The sequence below is a fragment of the Siniperca chuatsi genome, linkage group LG5 (genome assembly GCF_020085105.1).
Source record: "Siniperca chuatsi isolate FFG_IHB_CAS linkage group LG5, ASM2008510v1, whole genome shotgun sequence".
Taxonomy (NCBI): Eukaryota; Metazoa; Chordata; class Actinopteri; order Centrarchiformes; family Sinipercidae; genus Siniperca; species Siniperca chuatsi.
Genome location: NC_058046.1, coordinates 20,359,340 through 20,375,879, shown reverse-complemented (window position 1 = coordinate 20,375,879; position 16,540 = coordinate 20,359,340). Strand labels below are relative to the sequence as shown.

The 16,540-nt window shown below is 38.7% G+C and overlaps 1 protein-coding gene across 17 annotated transcripts in view; it reads left to right on the top strand.

Moving 5' to 3' along the window:
• Window positions 1-16,540, top strand: part of pdlim5a (PDZ and LIM domain 5a) — a 62,981-nt gene that overhangs the window by 36,089 nt on the left and 10,352 nt on the right. For 2 of the 17 annotated variants that reach the window (XM_044196727.1, XM_044196720.1), the window contains exons 6-16: window positions 4,196-4,216; window positions 4,329-4,346; window positions 4,821-4,993; window positions 5,287-5,323; window positions 7,715-7,777; window positions 8,174-9,139; window positions 9,272-9,346; window positions 9,591-9,722; window positions 9,961-10,119; window positions 13,139-13,216; window positions 15,765-15,847. In XM_044196727.1, the coding sequence (XP_044052662.1) occupies window positions 4,196-4,216; window positions 4,329-4,346; window positions 4,821-4,993; window positions 5,287-5,323; window positions 7,715-7,777; window positions 8,174-9,139; window positions 9,272-9,346; window positions 9,591-9,722; window positions 9,961-10,119; window positions 13,139-13,216; window positions 15,765-15,847 (1,805 nt within the window). Of the gene's footprint in view, window positions 1-3,089; window positions 3,116-4,195; window positions 4,217-4,328; window positions 4,347-4,820; window positions 4,994-5,286; window positions 5,324-7,714; window positions 7,778-8,173; window positions 9,140-9,271; window positions 9,347-9,590; window positions 9,723-9,960; window positions 10,120-13,138; window positions 13,217-15,764; window positions 15,848-16,540 lie in introns of all 17 variants that reach the window. The other 15 variants (XM_044196729.1, XM_044196733.1, XM_044196726.1 and 12 more) reach the window with 15 other exon arrangements.

Below are 16,540 nucleotides of genomic sequence, written 5' to 3'. Positions count from 1 at the left end.
TTTCGCTGTGATTTTTCCCTCACAGTTTCATACAATTTTAGAAATATAAAAAAGCATTGTGAAATACCAATATGCAGTAGCCACCAGCATTTGTTAGATGGTGTTTGTTAGCATCAGTGTAAACTTCCGAAGTCTGTTTAAGCTAGACAGGTATAAAGTTTACAAAAAAATATACTTCTGTCATGACTTACAAAGTTGGTGTTTTTCCAAGCTTATTTTAAAGTTTGTTTATCCCATGCAGCCTGCTGATCAGGCTCGCCAGACTCCAACTTGGAATCTTGAAATCTTGGAAGTGATTTTCAAAGTTCTTCCACATCATTAAATCAGACTCACATGTCTGTTGGTGTTTTGTTTAGAGGAGAAAAACGTAAAAAAAAAACAGAGCAAAACTACTGCACACAGTATTGAGATCCATGGTTTGAGTTAAGACAAGCCTGCTTATGATGCCTCTGTTTGTGAGTGTTGTTTGTTATAGTGTTGAAAAATGTCTCAACTTGTGCTGCTGGTTTGGTTGCAAACATGTTTTTTTAAATGTCGCCAAACATTAGTGTATTGTGTCATGTTAGAGAACTTAAACTACCAGTCTAGAAACACTGATATGTAAAGTGGGTTAATGTACCATTTGTTTACTGTAGGAACTTGAGAAGGGGAATTTTGTACAGAAAGACATTTAATAGCTGGGTTCTTGTGATGGAAAACTGGAGAATTGATGGACTTTAAATGAGCTTTTGAAGTCATGTTAAAATAATAAAACATAATAAACATAACCTTAACTATTTCAAGGTTGAAATCTTGGAATGTAGGATTTTAACATACAGTTTCCATATACAGATCTTTCTACTCATATCAACCTATTGCCATGAAACAAACCAAAAAGTACTCACTCTCCATCTTACTTGTGTTTGTGACAGTGGTGGAATGTAACTATGTACATTTACTCAAATACTATACTCTATACAAATTTGAGGTACTTGTACTTTACTTGAGTATTTCCATTTTATGTAACTTTATACTTTTATCTGACAGCTATAGTTACTAGTTACTTTTCAGATTACAATTTTTCATACCCTTCCTGTCCAGTGAAAACCACGTATCTCCAAATTTGGTGATTTTGAATTTGAATGAAAATGAATCGTCACAAAGCTGAAAACAGGGCAGTTTATCTGAGCTCCTGAAAAGTTGACTTTTTAGAGATACGTGGTTCTCACTAGACAGTGACGCTACAAACATATGATGATCTTATAGAATATGATGCATTGATGTAGATTAAACTAACCAACAATATAAACTCATTAAAATGAGCTCAGCCTTAAACATCTACAGCAGTAAAATGCAACACACACATTAATGCAGCAGTAATATTAATCCAAAAACATCATATATAATAGTAAAATACTGACAGGGACCATTTTTCTGCCTAATGAGTACTTTTACTTTTGATAGTCAGTAAAGTAAAGTAAATGTAGCTGATTATACTTACATCCTTTTACTTAAATATGGTTTTGAATGCAGGACTTTTACTTGTAGTGGAGTATTTTCACAGTGTGGTATTAGTACTTTTACTTAAGTAAAGGATCTGAATACTTCTCCCACCAATGGTTTGTGACTGCATTTTTGTTATCTTTTTGCATTCATTGTATCATGAATCATTCATGATATGTCTTTGCTTCTCTGAGTGAAAGTAGACCTCTTTTTCTGTATTTTGCATCGAGATCATGTGTCCGAAGGCAGCACCACATTTAAAACATATTAGTGGTTACTAGCACTTGAAGATAATACTGGTACTCTCCCCTCTCTGCCTCTGTCTTTCTAATTCTCTCCTTTCCTCTTTCAATTTCTCTTTTAATTTTATTAATGTTTCATTTTCCCCTGCCGTCCTTCACACCCAAGCTGCCTGTTCGCATCTTTCTACTTACTCAGCGCCTCTCTTTACATAATTCCCGCCATCATCTTTTCGCCCCTCTGTTTCTGTCCCAACTCTCCTTTCTCCAGAGGCATAGTGAGTATAACTGTGCTATGATGCTGTGACTAAGCTGTGTATATATAGCCTGTATTGGCAACTCGAGCTGTGTGGCATTCTCTTTGCTCTTGTAACAAATCAGTCAATAAAAGGTTTTAACCTTGAGTGATTTACACATACACCGTGTCTCTTCATCAAGCCATTTTTTTCATTCACTTGTTCATTCCTTCTTTTAGTGATCTCAAAACAAGGGGGTACACATGAGTGTTTTTGATTTATTGCACTCCAGATACCAAATGGACTGAAAAACTCCTTTTGTGACTCATAATCTCATTTCATGTTTATACTCTCTCTGTGCTCTTTTCATACCCTGACAACACACTGACAAAAGGGTCAGTGGTTTCTCTTTCTGTGAGACTCAGCAGACACCAGTGATCTGCACAATATAACCTTACACCATGCACGCACGCACAGACACACAAGTTGCATTTTGTAGTTGGTACGTAGCCTTCCCCAAGTATCACAGATGACATTTAATAGCAGAGATCACTTTATGAAAGCAGGATCTGGATCTGTCTTGAGTGCTCGTTTGGCTTTGATTTGCTTTCTTTTCGTTAGTCTTCTCTTTGTTAAACATTCCCAGTGATAGACTGCTCAGCAACCACAATTGTTAATTTTGTCATCCACAGTAGAGGTCATCATACAGGTTCACTCGCTGATAATCAATATACAGTAGCGGGTATAATGTTGCAAAGCAATTGTCAGCTATTATGAGCTGCATAATTATGTAATGCCCCTGTTTGGGAAAGCACTTTCCAAGAAATGTATAATATTTGCTCTCCAAAATCACATTTCACCATAACTTCTCTGTAGAATATTTTCAGTATCCGTTAATCAATTTATTTATTTTTCTGTTGCCGAGGTGAAGTATGAAACAGCATGTGTGTCCGTCCCTGCATCTTGCTTGTTTGCATGCTGTAAATGGGCTGTGTGGTTCGTTTCAGAGGGGATTTTCAAATGACAGCTTTCACTGTTTTCACTGTAAAATGGCAAGAATTTCGGACAAGTGAATGTCAATGTTCTCTGTCTTTTCTCTCTTCCTTTCAATCCTTGTTTTTCTGCTTTGCAGACTGCAGCACCTCCTCCAGTCACAAAGTTAGTCTCTGGGGCATGTCAGGTTATGGGAGTTTGACTGCCTGCCTTCCTTTTTACTTCACCTCCACCATACTCCACCTTTCTCTGCACTTGTGTGTGTCTACTTCATCATGGCATCTGCATGCATTTGCTTATGATTTTACATGATTCCTGACAGAAATGTTTTATAGTTCAATTAGCTTAATTTCATGTTTATATTATGCAAGAACTGCAGCACGCTTGCGTGCAGCTAATTAAAATTAATCAAAGTTCTTGTATGTGATATAATATGCTGATGCTTTATTTTTACCTCAACTGTAAATCACAAATATTGATATTGACACACACACACAGACTATATTGTCAGACACTTCCAGTAAGTGTGTGTGACCAGGCTCACACAGAGCTGTCAACATTCCCACACCCACATAGCTGCTGCAGTGACAGGAATGTGTTGAGAGACACTCATAAATCAGTCTGTTCAGTGTGCTACGTAGGTGAGTGTGTGTATTTATAGATGATTTATTGACAGCAGTGCCTGAAAAGTCATCAATGCCCCTCTGTGTGTATGTGTGTCCCAAGAGTTGATTTATTGACAGCCAATTAGTAACAGGCCTGTCAGCGCCCTGTTGCCAAGGAAGATTGTGGATACACACACATTTTGTGTCCATGCATTTGCACAAACACAAATCACACGTTAAATCATAAGTAAGCTGCACACTCATCAAAACAAAAGTGCATGCTTAGCATTACCATTTACATACAATTCTTCTTTTATATTCTCTATATTTTTCCAACTTATGAATGAAAAAACTTATAGAGAAATCCAGACAATTCAGCAGCACCACCACGTGGTTAGAAATGGAACTGACTTGTATTTAGAGCTTGCTTGTTCTCCTGTTGATGCAATCAAATGTCTCCATGCATATTTTGGCTCTGTGTTTTGCATGCATTGGGAGTGATGGTCCATATGTTTTTTTACTTTCCTCCATCTATATTCTACTGTCTGCTTGTTAACATTTACTTTAATTCATTTTTAGAATTGAATTAACTCTTCATACTTGTATGTCTTCCTCTTCTTCTACTTTACCACCCCTTTAGTGGACCTCAAAGTATTTTGAAGTAAGTCTTTACAGAAAATCCCATTGTCTCTTTATGACAGATTTATTTTCCCCTGCCTTTATTTAGTCTATTTCTGTTTTCTTCTGTCCTTTTTTTGTCATTGGTTTTCAAGAAAACCCCAGCCACCAAGGTATCAGATTGGTTCAGACCTAGACACCAAATGCATTTAACAAAGTGTGGTGTGATTTTTTGCCCCTTTTTCTTGTCTAATAAGTATACATCGTAGGTGGTTATTTTTCTCATGTAACCTGCAGTCTAAACATCAAACATTTTAATACCATTCCTCTAATTGAATTATTGTGTGTTGATTAATAATGTCAATACATGTACTGTATATCAATTTAAAAACCTTGAGTTGAAATTAACCTCCTAAAAAGACTAAATATGTCTTTGTCTCACAACACACTCTGACGGACAGAGCTACTTACAAACTACTTACTTGTTTTATAGGATCCTGCAAAATTAAAAGTTCTACATTTCACTTTAATAGGTTGTAATACCTCCAAGGAAATAACATCATCCCCATTACTTATATCAATTACATGAGAGGAAGAGTGTAAAATTAAAAGTATATTTGCTGATGTCATCCATCCTGTCCTTCCAGAGTTCCCAGGAAACACATCGTGGACACAGACATCCATTTTTACCATGTGCCCACTCATGCTGATGCCAGCAGGAAGCGCATAATGGAGGACACAGAGGACTGGCGCCCACGCAGTGGCACCACCCAGTCCAGATCTTTCAGGATTCTGGCTCAGATGACTGGCACCGAGCATGGTACGTTACTGACTGAAGTGCACACAGTGACGATGTTTGCATAGTCATTGCACAGACTGTTGTTAGTACACCTGAACTACTGATTAAACACATCAGAGCACAGGGCAACCTCCATACATAGTGCAAACAAACATAGCAAAATCATGATGCTTACTGTGTACCGTATCATTCATTTCTAAATCAAAAGCTCAATAAAGCACTATTTAAATGTCAAAAAAGGTATAAAAAAAAAGGTAAAGACCACATTATATTGTTTAATGGACTTATTATTGTTTCTATTATATCCCTTGTAGCTCAAGATGAGGAAGCTGACACAGCCAAGAAGACAAAGTAAGTGCATGGCAATGAAAATGCTGATTGTGCTTTAGACTGCCTATCATCAGTTTTGTTTGTTGTTGTTGTTGTTGTGCATTACGTTACGTACATTGTGTGCAGTAACAATACATATTCCAGAAAATATCATCTTTCCAATTGATTTTCATACTGTTTTGATTTGATTTATTTGATTTGCCTCTAACATCTAAAGGCTACATTTATGGAGCATCATAAAATCTGACATCAGATCTCTGTGGCACAGTTCTGGCAATTGTATTGATGCTGTGTGGGCTCTTCCTGTCTAGACAGCAGAGAAAGGATCATGTTTGAGCCATTGAGTCAAAACCAATACCTCTGTGCACTAAGTATGTCCATTCCTAGTAGCTTCAAAAGTTCAGAAAGCAGTTTTAATTAAATTCTCTCAGATTGCTGAAAGTTGATTTTAGAGTGTTTTCATCTGTGTTCTCCAAAGGTGTAGCTTTATGTGGTGGTTTGTGTGCTCCTAATAGTTGTTTGAGCATTTGGTTGTAGATGTGACAGCATTGCAGTGCTGCATGTTGTATAACCTGTGATTGTGTTGTTGACAACACAGGAGTTGACTGTTCTCTGCATATTCCTTACAGTTTACTTTCTCTCTCTCTGTATCGATTTCTGTCATTTTCTTATTCTGACAATAACAGCAAAACTGCCCATCTCCATCCCATCAAAACGTTCCATGTGTCTCATCAGCTTCTTGTTTGTGGCAACAGCCCTTACTGTATCATCAGGCTCTCCTTGTGGCATGGCTCACAGTGTATCTGATTGCAGGGCAACTACTCTACTTTTCCTAAATCCTTCTCTCTCCTCTTTGGGGTGTGTTTTTCTCTTCTGTTCCTCTCTTCCTGTGATGGCAGAGTGAACAAGACCACCACTCGGTTGGTGATTGGCCCTAAGTACAACGAACTGAGAGACTGGCACCACGGAGTGTCTGCTCGCACCCTCAATGTCCAGTAGACTGTGTGTGTGTGTGTGTGTGTGTGTGTGTGTGTGTGTGTGTGTGTGTGTGTGTGTGTCTGGTGGGTGTGGTTGTCTACCTGTGTATGTGTGCACTATATCAGTTTGACTTCTGTAGGCGGCTGTTTATGAATGTTACTGTTGAAGGGATAAAAGCTTGTGTTTTTTTGTGGCATAATTTTCCAAAGTAACAAAGATGGAAGACAAGTAATCCAGTTTTTGGTAAAAGTCTAAAATCCTAAGGGATCTAATAAAGTAGTATAAACAAATTCAAATATGCAGCTGTCAATCTGTATTTCTGCCTATCTCAGTCTTCACTACAGCACATACATACATACATACATATATATACAGCATATATATATATATATATATGCGATAGGGAAAATACACAGGACCTGGTTCCCACAGTAATGAGAAAAGGCAAGCGGCTGAGGTGGCAGACAACATTTTATGAATCATTCAGTCTATGTTTATTCTGAAACATGATGATTTACAGACATTCAAATTTATAAAGAGACAAACCCTGCATCCTATTCTGGAAGTCTGCATACAGCTAATGAGAAAGAAATACAAAAAAAAAGGACTGTTAGTCCCACTCTTTACAAATGCGCTACATTACTACACTGTTGTTTCACCCTCATTGGCAAAAGGGGAAGGTGTGTGGTTTGGAGGAAGGAGTCTATTTCTGACATCCTTGAAAATATGGCCTGTCTGTGTGAGAGTGCACCCTGTGCATTAGACAGTTATGTATGTTCCTTCATGTTATTTGGACTGTTGTATAACTAAATGTTATGGAAGACACTTCAAACCTATTTAAAAAAGCTTTAATGGCTTGTTTACATCTGTTGTATCGGCTAGCATTGGAACAATTTTAAACACACTGTCTTGAAATATGGTGGCATCTGAAAAATGGGAAAAGATTTCATCTTGTCATACATGTATGCACAGTATATATTAACCAATAGCTTATATGCTGCTGGGATGTAACATGCCAGATTGGTTCTGATATAAGGTATATGCAAGTATGGAAGGCTCTTTTCAGTGAGCAGGTTGTTTAGCTTTGATGGTGTGCGAAGTGACTGTATAAATACTATAAATGGCTTGTAATACAAAGGTATTATTTTGAGGCCCTTGCTATGTAAAATATTTCTCCAGTGCCTTTACATAATTTTCATCCCTATGTTTACTTACTGCAGATTATGCTAACTTTAATAATAGTTTCTTCTTTGTCTTCTTTGCATTTTGAAAATAGCTGGACATGTAGTGGCTGAAATTTCTCTTCTTTGTTTTGAGTTTGAAAAACTATTATTCTGTATTGTAGCTAATAAAGTGATTACGTTTTTTCTTGTTTCCTTTTCTCCCTGTCTCTGGTGTCCCTTTCCTTCCTTCCTTTCTCACATACTTCCTTAGTTCCTTCACGCTTTCCTCTTCTAGTTGTCTCACTGAATCTGAAACACACAATGGGAAGGTCAGGTATAAATCATTGTCTAAACTTTTTTTTAAATGTGTACACTTTTTTCACCTCTTCACCTGTCATGTTAAATAGTCCCACGACACAGTAGTCACTTTTAAATAAAACAACACTCACATAAAGCCCTTTAATTTAATCACAGGAACTAACTGACCACTTCTAGTTGTGTGCAAACATGTAGACAAGTGTTCAATCATTTGATATGTTAAAAACTAAAGTTATATACACTAGGATTTTGCAAGCTATAACACTGATTTCACATAAGTGCATTTACTGATCTTTTTCACACCTCCACTATAACAAACTTAATATTCAATCTAAATTGTTTATTTAAAATGCATCAAACCTCAACATTATGAACTAAATACTATTATGCTCTGCTATCTGTTATCTGCCAGTGTCAGATCTCCAACACATCAATCCTCTGACCAGGTAGTAGTTTCATGCTCAGCCTTCAGTGGACTGAATGATGCAGAAGCTACGACCACATATGATCACATGATCACACACCAACCACAGCAACAACAGACAGCAAGCTTATCAGCCAATCAGCAACGGCCAGAGGAGGCTTCTACAATCCCCAACTATGTCCTCATTTCCAAACCTGGCAGCCTCTTAAAACCTCAACATCAAGAGAACAACGTGTCACCTACAACACCCCTTCAGTTAGTCGCCATCCCAATGCCGTATTCAAGCTCTGTTGACATGTTTTGCCAAATACACCCAACCCATCTGTGTAACATGAACTATACATCAGCTCCAGTGCTGGTACCTTTAACATACACTGGTTCAACCCCAAGCCAAATAATATCATCTCATACCCAAAGGCCAAATGATGCAGTGTTTTTGTCAGCCGACATCCCACATTTTTTAAGTCCTGTTTGTACCCACACTCCAGCTTCCTGTTTACCTGTTTTTAGTGTATTACCTGCTCAAGGACTATACTTGTCACATGGTAGTGACTCCTTGTTAATTCAAAACAAAGCACCAGAGACTTCTTCTGATCCTGTCCCTGTACATAGACCAGCTGCTTCAGACAGTACGGTTACAGAACCATCAAGCTTTCGACTGCCCACAGCTGAAAGGTTGGGATGCTTTATGAAAGCTCACATTATCACCCTAAAATGCATAATAGGTCCAAAAAAGGCTACGACTATAATCAAAATGATGATGATTTCCTTTACTATTTTGCCTTGGTCTAGCAATTCCCCTGTGACACCACTAGAGGACAGCACATTCTCAGAAAAGTCTGAGTCCAATGACCATTTGACTGATCATGATGGTGATGACCACAAATTATATAGCCAGGCTACAGAGTCCCTGAAGGCAGCGCAAACTCAGTTTGACCTTTCTCATCAACACAGGTGCTGCACAACAATTCTAATACTTGATGCACATGAAGTAAACTTTTCAGTGACAGGTTATTAAATTGCTTCAACTATCTGTCCAATCTGTGATGTCTGTCCTGTCTATGTGTCCTCTTTCTGTCCTCTCAGTTTTCCAGTCCAAGTCAATACTCATCTATCTCATATGTCAGCACGTCATCATGTACTTTCTACCAAACCAGTCAGGTACAGTGTTATAAGGATTTTTACTGAAATGTTGCAGGAACTACAAATGAGTTCACCTTATATTCACTATTAACAGTAACAATGCCAAGCAGCCACACTTACTGAAACAATGTTGTTTTTGTTTTTTCAGTATTTTCTGTGGAGACATTTAATATCGCTTTGGTCATCAGTTTGGTCCTGCTGTTGTTTTACTGTATGGTGTACTGGTGTATACATTTGGGTGTGTGTATGTGTGTGTAAACAGGAGAGAGCTCCTGTCAAGTCCTCTGGACTTCCTGCCCAGAGCAGCCCCCTGCCCCCCTCCTCTCACCCCCAGTGCCCCCAAACAGCCCACACGAAACACACACGCTGAGCACTGTAGTCCAGTGCAGGCGAGGTAAATAGAGTGTGTCAGTGTTGTGTGTGTGTATGCTTCACCCTGAAAGTGTCCTTTAGCTCTCTCTTCTCTGCCAACTACCTCTACCTTTAGGCTTTTACTTGACTACTTCTAAAATCTTTTCTCTTTTTTCTTTCTGTCCTTTTTATAATGTCTCACAATTTACATTTTGGTTCCATCATGATTTCCCTTCCATCCTCTGCGTCCTTTCTTCCTCAATATGTCATCACCTTGTCAGAGCAACTTATCAGAGCAGTCCTTGGCCTCCTGAGAAGGCAGTGTCTCAGTCCTTATTAGACGCCCTGCTCATCACTCCAATCCAAGCTCCGCCACTACGCTTGAGGAAGAAGAAGAAGCGTCATAGTGTCAGTGAGCTGCACCTGCCCAAGAACAAGAGGTAGACAGGGCAGACCTGAACAAAACTAGCTTTTACTGTATAAATGAAAATGGTCTTGACTGCTTGAGAGTTGTTGTTTTAGGTCGAAAAGGATTCAGAACTATCATTATTTAACTCAGCATTCTTCATATTGTTATTGTTTTGGTTTCAAACATTTTTAAATGCAGTTTTGTCCAGGTCTGAGTCCAGGGAAGAGTGACAATAATATAGTCATCTACTTAACAAATAATGTGATAGAACATGTGAACACTCATTCACTGTGTATATCAATGTGATGTGATGCTTCACATTAATAGCGCTCATCAACTAATTGCGTGACAGCACAAGCAAACTAGCAAACCTACAAGGAAGACAACTTTAAGATAGAAAATGTTATATATTTTATTTGTTGTACCAATTGACTGATATGATTTAATATTTTGTAAAAAAATAAAATAAAAAATTACAAAAAAGTATACCTATTTTTAACTCATGGTGTAAACAGCCCTTGAGTCCACTGAACATGCCATTCATGGCAGTGAAAAAGCCGTGTTTGGTCTGACCATGCCAGTACTAAAAGACAAGATCCATATGTCTCTGTGGAGACAACTCATACCAACTATGACATTCTGTGGTCACTGTGAAACTACTTGGCAGCATCTCACAGAGATCAGTCATTGGCTAGTGGACACAACTGTACACATTTAAACCGTGAAGTATGAAAAGTGTGTGTGTGTGTGTGTGTGTGTGTGTGTGTGTGTGTGTGTGTGTGTGTGAGAGAGAGAGAGAGAGAGTTTGAGTGAGTGTCTGTATAGATGGATGTCTTTGTCATTGTGTGTGTGTGAATGCACCCGCGTGAATGGTATAGTGTGTGTGGATTGAATGTGATCCAAAGAATATCACAGTGCTGAATTATAGACCATCTGTTGTGTGGTGGAGAGAGCTGCTGGACAGCAGTCAGCTATGTTAATGGACCATTTGTTCAATGTTCAAACAAAACCAACACATTTATGAGATGCATAATACAAGTTCTCGTTGGAGCTACAGTACACAAGGGGTTACTTTACATATGTAAACAGTTGGGGGACTGAAATGTACCCTTTTTTCCTCATTATCACTTAGTACTAGCAAACAAGACGTCTCATTATTAGGCGGCATACAGTGCTGAAAATAGACTTCAGATAAGATAAACGCAGGAGCAACAGAGATGCAGAGCGAGGCCACCGACAGGGTAGTGATATATAAGGGTAAAGTTCAAGGTTGCACTGTATTAATGTAAAAAGACTATAGAATACTGTAGAATAATAAAGAGAAAGATAAAAAGGAAATTAATGTATTCCTCTCTCTCTCTCTTTCCTCCCATCCCTCTTTAATCATCCCTTCAGTTAACAAGGTTCATATGTGGCCCAGTACGTCCAGATGGTCAGCACTCTAACCGGCCACTATTGAATCAAAACAGCGGGGCCTCCATTAATCACCCAATCACAGTCTTGCAGAATACAATTAAGTTCCCTTGTAATTGGCCTGATTGGTGGAGAATATTAACGAGCTGTGCTGTAATTGGCTCTAATGAATGAAGGACTGGGGAGCATCTTATTTCCTGCTCTACTTGTCACCTGTTGTTAGCCTATTACCATAGCTGATGTGAATGAATGTGGTTAACTTGTTCACCCAGATAATTTAAATAGATGGCACTATAGCCTTTAATCTCACAGAGGGTAATAGCTTAAAAGCATGATGAGGATGAGGTCTTTCCTGTTCTTTACAGGACCATTCTGCTTCATAAGTTGACCCCACATGATGCTCTTGTTTCCGTTTCGATATAGAGAAAACTGTGAATTTAATTTGGTTAATTAGTCAGACACCTTACTTATTTACTTACTTACTTATTTGACTTGTCAAGTTAAAGGTGGGGTATGTGATTCTGGAGAAATCCAATACCATGACAAATAACATGATATAGAGTGAACAACAACACAGCATGTAATACAACTAACGTTAGCTAGGTTGTGGGTTAGAAAACTGTCGCCACAGTTGCTGCTGTGAAGCTAACAGCCAGAGAGGACGAGACGTTTCCCAGAGCCAGCAAACCAGCTGTAGCTAACGTCACACCAACAGCAAGTAAGCTGAATGTCATGAAAGTCATTTAACGTTACCTGACACACAAATCGTGGCTGGAATGTTGTTGTGTAGCTCGGTCTGAGCCACTTTGTTTGTTTCCTATTTACAGAGCCAGGACTGTGAACAAACACCAGATTTTCTTTCAGCACACACACAGAACAGACAGCTAGTGGACCGTGAGGAGATATTCACTAAATTTGACAAACAAGACATGTATTGGATTAGAATCACATACCCCACCTTTAATCCCACCTGATTATAACAATCAGATTTTTGGATACTCATTTCACATACATTTACAAGCAGTTATTGCAATATTGGAGCAAATTAAAGTACAATAAATACATTACAGAACTACAAGTGGAGGTGCTGTTGGTCTGTGCAAAATTGTTCACAATAGTTAAAATGTAAATGTGGTCTAATGAAAATGGTAATGATCGCAGCTAGTTGGCACTGTCGGCCTACTGTCTACACTCGTTCATTTTGTCTCTGCTTATAGATGTAAGTTAGTGTGCACCATATCCACTGGCTCCTGCTGTCAGACACACGGGGTACAAACTGATAAGCAGATCATGAGAATGAAGAGAAATGTTCTGCAGTCTGACAGTCTCTTTCCTATAGAGAGTACTTAGATTAAGACTGTATCGGCTAAAGGCTGATTAGCTGAAATCAATGCTAACACAACAGTCCACTGGGTGCATTTATCACAATCCTTGTCATTACACTGCAGCTTCTGTGTTTATTGTTGAACAGTGTGTATATGTGTATATGTGTATATCAGAAGCCTTTTCTAACCATTTATCCATTCAGTCGAAATTCACATTTTCAGAGTGTTATCTTCTTTGAATTTGAATCTTTGTCACTTTGTTTCTAAGCCTTATTCCTTATTGCTGTGATATTTTTTCTTCTCACACCAAAGGGTGTCTTGGCATCAGTCTGCCACGGAAGAGGGTGACCCTCTCTTCTCCTCTCCCGTCAATGCTGTCTATGTGTTTAGGTAAATTTAAAGTCTTCTCTCTCCATGTGAGTTGTACATTTGACCACATATCCTACAACTACTATTACACAGTTAACATAGTTAAGCACTCATTCAGGAAGTTTGAATCAGTGATTTTGAAGGTAGTCCTGGGTGGTAAACCAAGTGAACCCCCTGCTCTGTAGGGACCATTTGATGTTATGGATGTCCCAAGTGTTGAAATAAAGTGTGTGCACAAGAAATATCATGGCAGAGAGCATCTACTGAGGTGAAGTCAGCACACATACAAGTGTGACATTCTTCCTCTGTCTTACTCTCTGTCTCTCTCTGCCTGTCAATTCACCTCTAGTCTCTATCAGTCTGATTCTATCGCTCTCTCAGTTCTTTGCTTTCACGCTTTCTTTCTCACTGAGACAAAACATCCAGGCACAACTCAATGTAACTATGACTGCAGTTGCCATAACACTTGTCTCCCATGAGTCCCCTAACAGCCAGGCACAAGGAGAAGACAGCAGTGATCCAACTGTTGGCATTGGCTACAACTATGCATTATGGGTGTAATACATCTGGGGAGAGATTGTCGGCCCACCCAAGCTCCTCAGCTGGTGCACATACTTAAACACACACACACACACACACACACACACACACACGCACACACACACACACACACAAACTTGATGTTACTCATAGAGAGGTTATTCATTTTGCATCATTTTAAAAGGGAGTGGAGAGTTTGAGGCCCCGCGGCCACATGTGATTGAAGAGCCCTTCCTCCACGATAGCTGGACAAGCTCTGGCATCTCTCTGCTAACCAGAAAAGCCTGTCTTGGGGTTCTTCAAACCAAACCTGCAGAAATATTTTGTATTCAGTCAAAATAACTTAATTCCAATGAAACAAGAAACATTTTCTGAAAATATGTATTGCCTAATTTGTTTTTCTATTTTATGTATTATCTTAGACAGTCGATCAATGCAACACTAAATAAGAGAACTAAAATCTGCCTTATGGAGACGTGTCTCTAGAAAATCAAAATCTCCCAGAAACATTGCAACATGTAAGTTGCCCTACATGTAGATCTGACACAGTGTTTTTCCTAATAAGAACATTGCAAATTGTGCATCACGAGGGAGTGTCAGAGACACATGTTTTGTCCTGCAAGAGAACATTTTGACTTGAGAGAGAATGTGTGACCTTAAAAACAATATATTGCCCTCAGAAAAAATGTGTCACCTAGTACTCAAAACAGTGTTACATGTTTAGATTTCTTTAGAGACTAAACGTGTCACCCTGTGCCACAGCACTGTTCACTGAATATGAACTGAGCTCCTATCATAGCGCTATGCGGGGCTCAATTTGTCTATTTTGTGTAGAGAGCTGAGAAATACCCCTGGTCCTGTGAGGTCATTTTCTCTTTTTCGTCACTTGAATTAGTGTTCTGGCATCGATTGATGTGATCACCACTAAATTTCACTGCAGAGTCTCTTAAAATTACTCAGCCTTTGACCCAAATGTGAAATTTAGTTTTATTTCTTGGCGCCCATGAAAATGGACTGCAAATGCTGCCATGGGTACCCGTTCAGTTGGTCTCTTCACAATGAAGCATCCAAACCCATACGTTGTGCAGTCAGAGGAGACATTTGAAATAAAAAGGGAGGTGGCAACACTGTTTACCTGTATATTAAGTAGTTGTTGTAAAAATATACAAATAATCCACTAAATAACTTGAAACGCATGCAGTCAAACTCTATACTGTACCGTAAGAACTTTGTCTCCCTTCCATCATTAGTGCTGATAGTCTGGCATCTGTCTGCAGTACATCTGGAATGGGCACTTTTGTTCATTACACCATGCTATATTTCACTCCACTGAAGTCAATTACTCTCTACTAAGTCATTTAAATTGACATTCTGGCATTGGTTTTGAATGGGTGTGCTGTATTATTAGTGCTATGCAAACCTACTGGACTCCTATCCATCATCAGGCTGGTGGCCTGGACTCTGTTCTGCTGTGAAAGTGGCACATGGGCAACATTTTTGTGCGTACTATACTCACAAGTAGGAAGTGCACTGTGAACTTGAGCACTGTACTGTTTTGGCTGTAGCTGCATGCTGTGTTTTGGTTGGTACCATATTTGTCTCTGCTCTGTCAGCAGGTAGGTGGTCTGGAATCTGTCTTACTGTCTTGACAGGAACTTGAAAAATTAGACTGTGCTAGTGGGGTTTTTCTTCCATTTTTCTTGTCTTTTTTTCCAGAGGCTATGAGTACAGTGGGATATTTTACTGGGGATGACATCTTTGTAAATAACAAAGAAACTAACACACGTACTATACAGTACACACACAAACAGAATCAGCCACATTCTGCTGTTGTGTGACCCATCACTCTGGATGAGCAGGATGCAAATAGTAACATATTTTGCAATTTAAGCAATGCAAATTGAGTTTATTCAATATTTAATGTGCAGGGGAAATGGTTTCTGGTGTGTTCTAATTGAATTTATTTAATTTCAAAACATATTAATTGATTTACATATCATTTGTGCTTCCATTTTGTCTCTCCACACAGTGAGGAGGGAGAGGAGCCAGAACTCAACAGCCATGAGTCTGCAGTTGTCAAGACCATGATCAAAGGGCCTACTGCAACCCAGGGTAAACACTGTGTGTGTGTTCTCTGCTGTCCACGTGTGATAACAGCACATCTTAAGTGGTTTTTCATTTACTTTTTCACACATTCACAATGAGCACTGGTTATTGCCAGCTGTAATTTTTCCACCCTGTATGAAATATGATTTATGGACCTGGGACCAAGCCACAATTAGCATGTCTCCTATTAACTGACTGAAATAACATTTCCGCCTTTGTGAATACATATATACATCGGTTTCAGTGACAAAAAATACATTTTTGTTCACCGAGCCAATTGCTGCATGAAATCTGTGGAATAGTACATTACTGCCTAAATCCGCTGCCAAATCCAACAAAAGGATATCTGTATGCCTGCGTGTGAGTTGCTTTTACTGTCAGCATGTTGTGGTATTTTTTCACTAAATTAACTAGAGGAATATAATCCTCTAGAAAAAGACTAAGGTGCCTGAACTGTTTTCTTAGCATAAGTCACGGTGAATGCATGCATACCCAAAATGTACAGTACCCTAAATAGATTCCTAAAAATAAAGTCTCATTTAGGAATTTAACTAAATCTTCTTTTAAGTATGTATTTTGAGCAATTAATATTTTCCCACCTACAGTTAAAAAGTGTTCTTTTTTTTCTCATACAAAAAATGTTTGGTTCCAAATCCTGGCATCGTGTAAAACTGATTTACTGCTGTTGGATTGAATGTT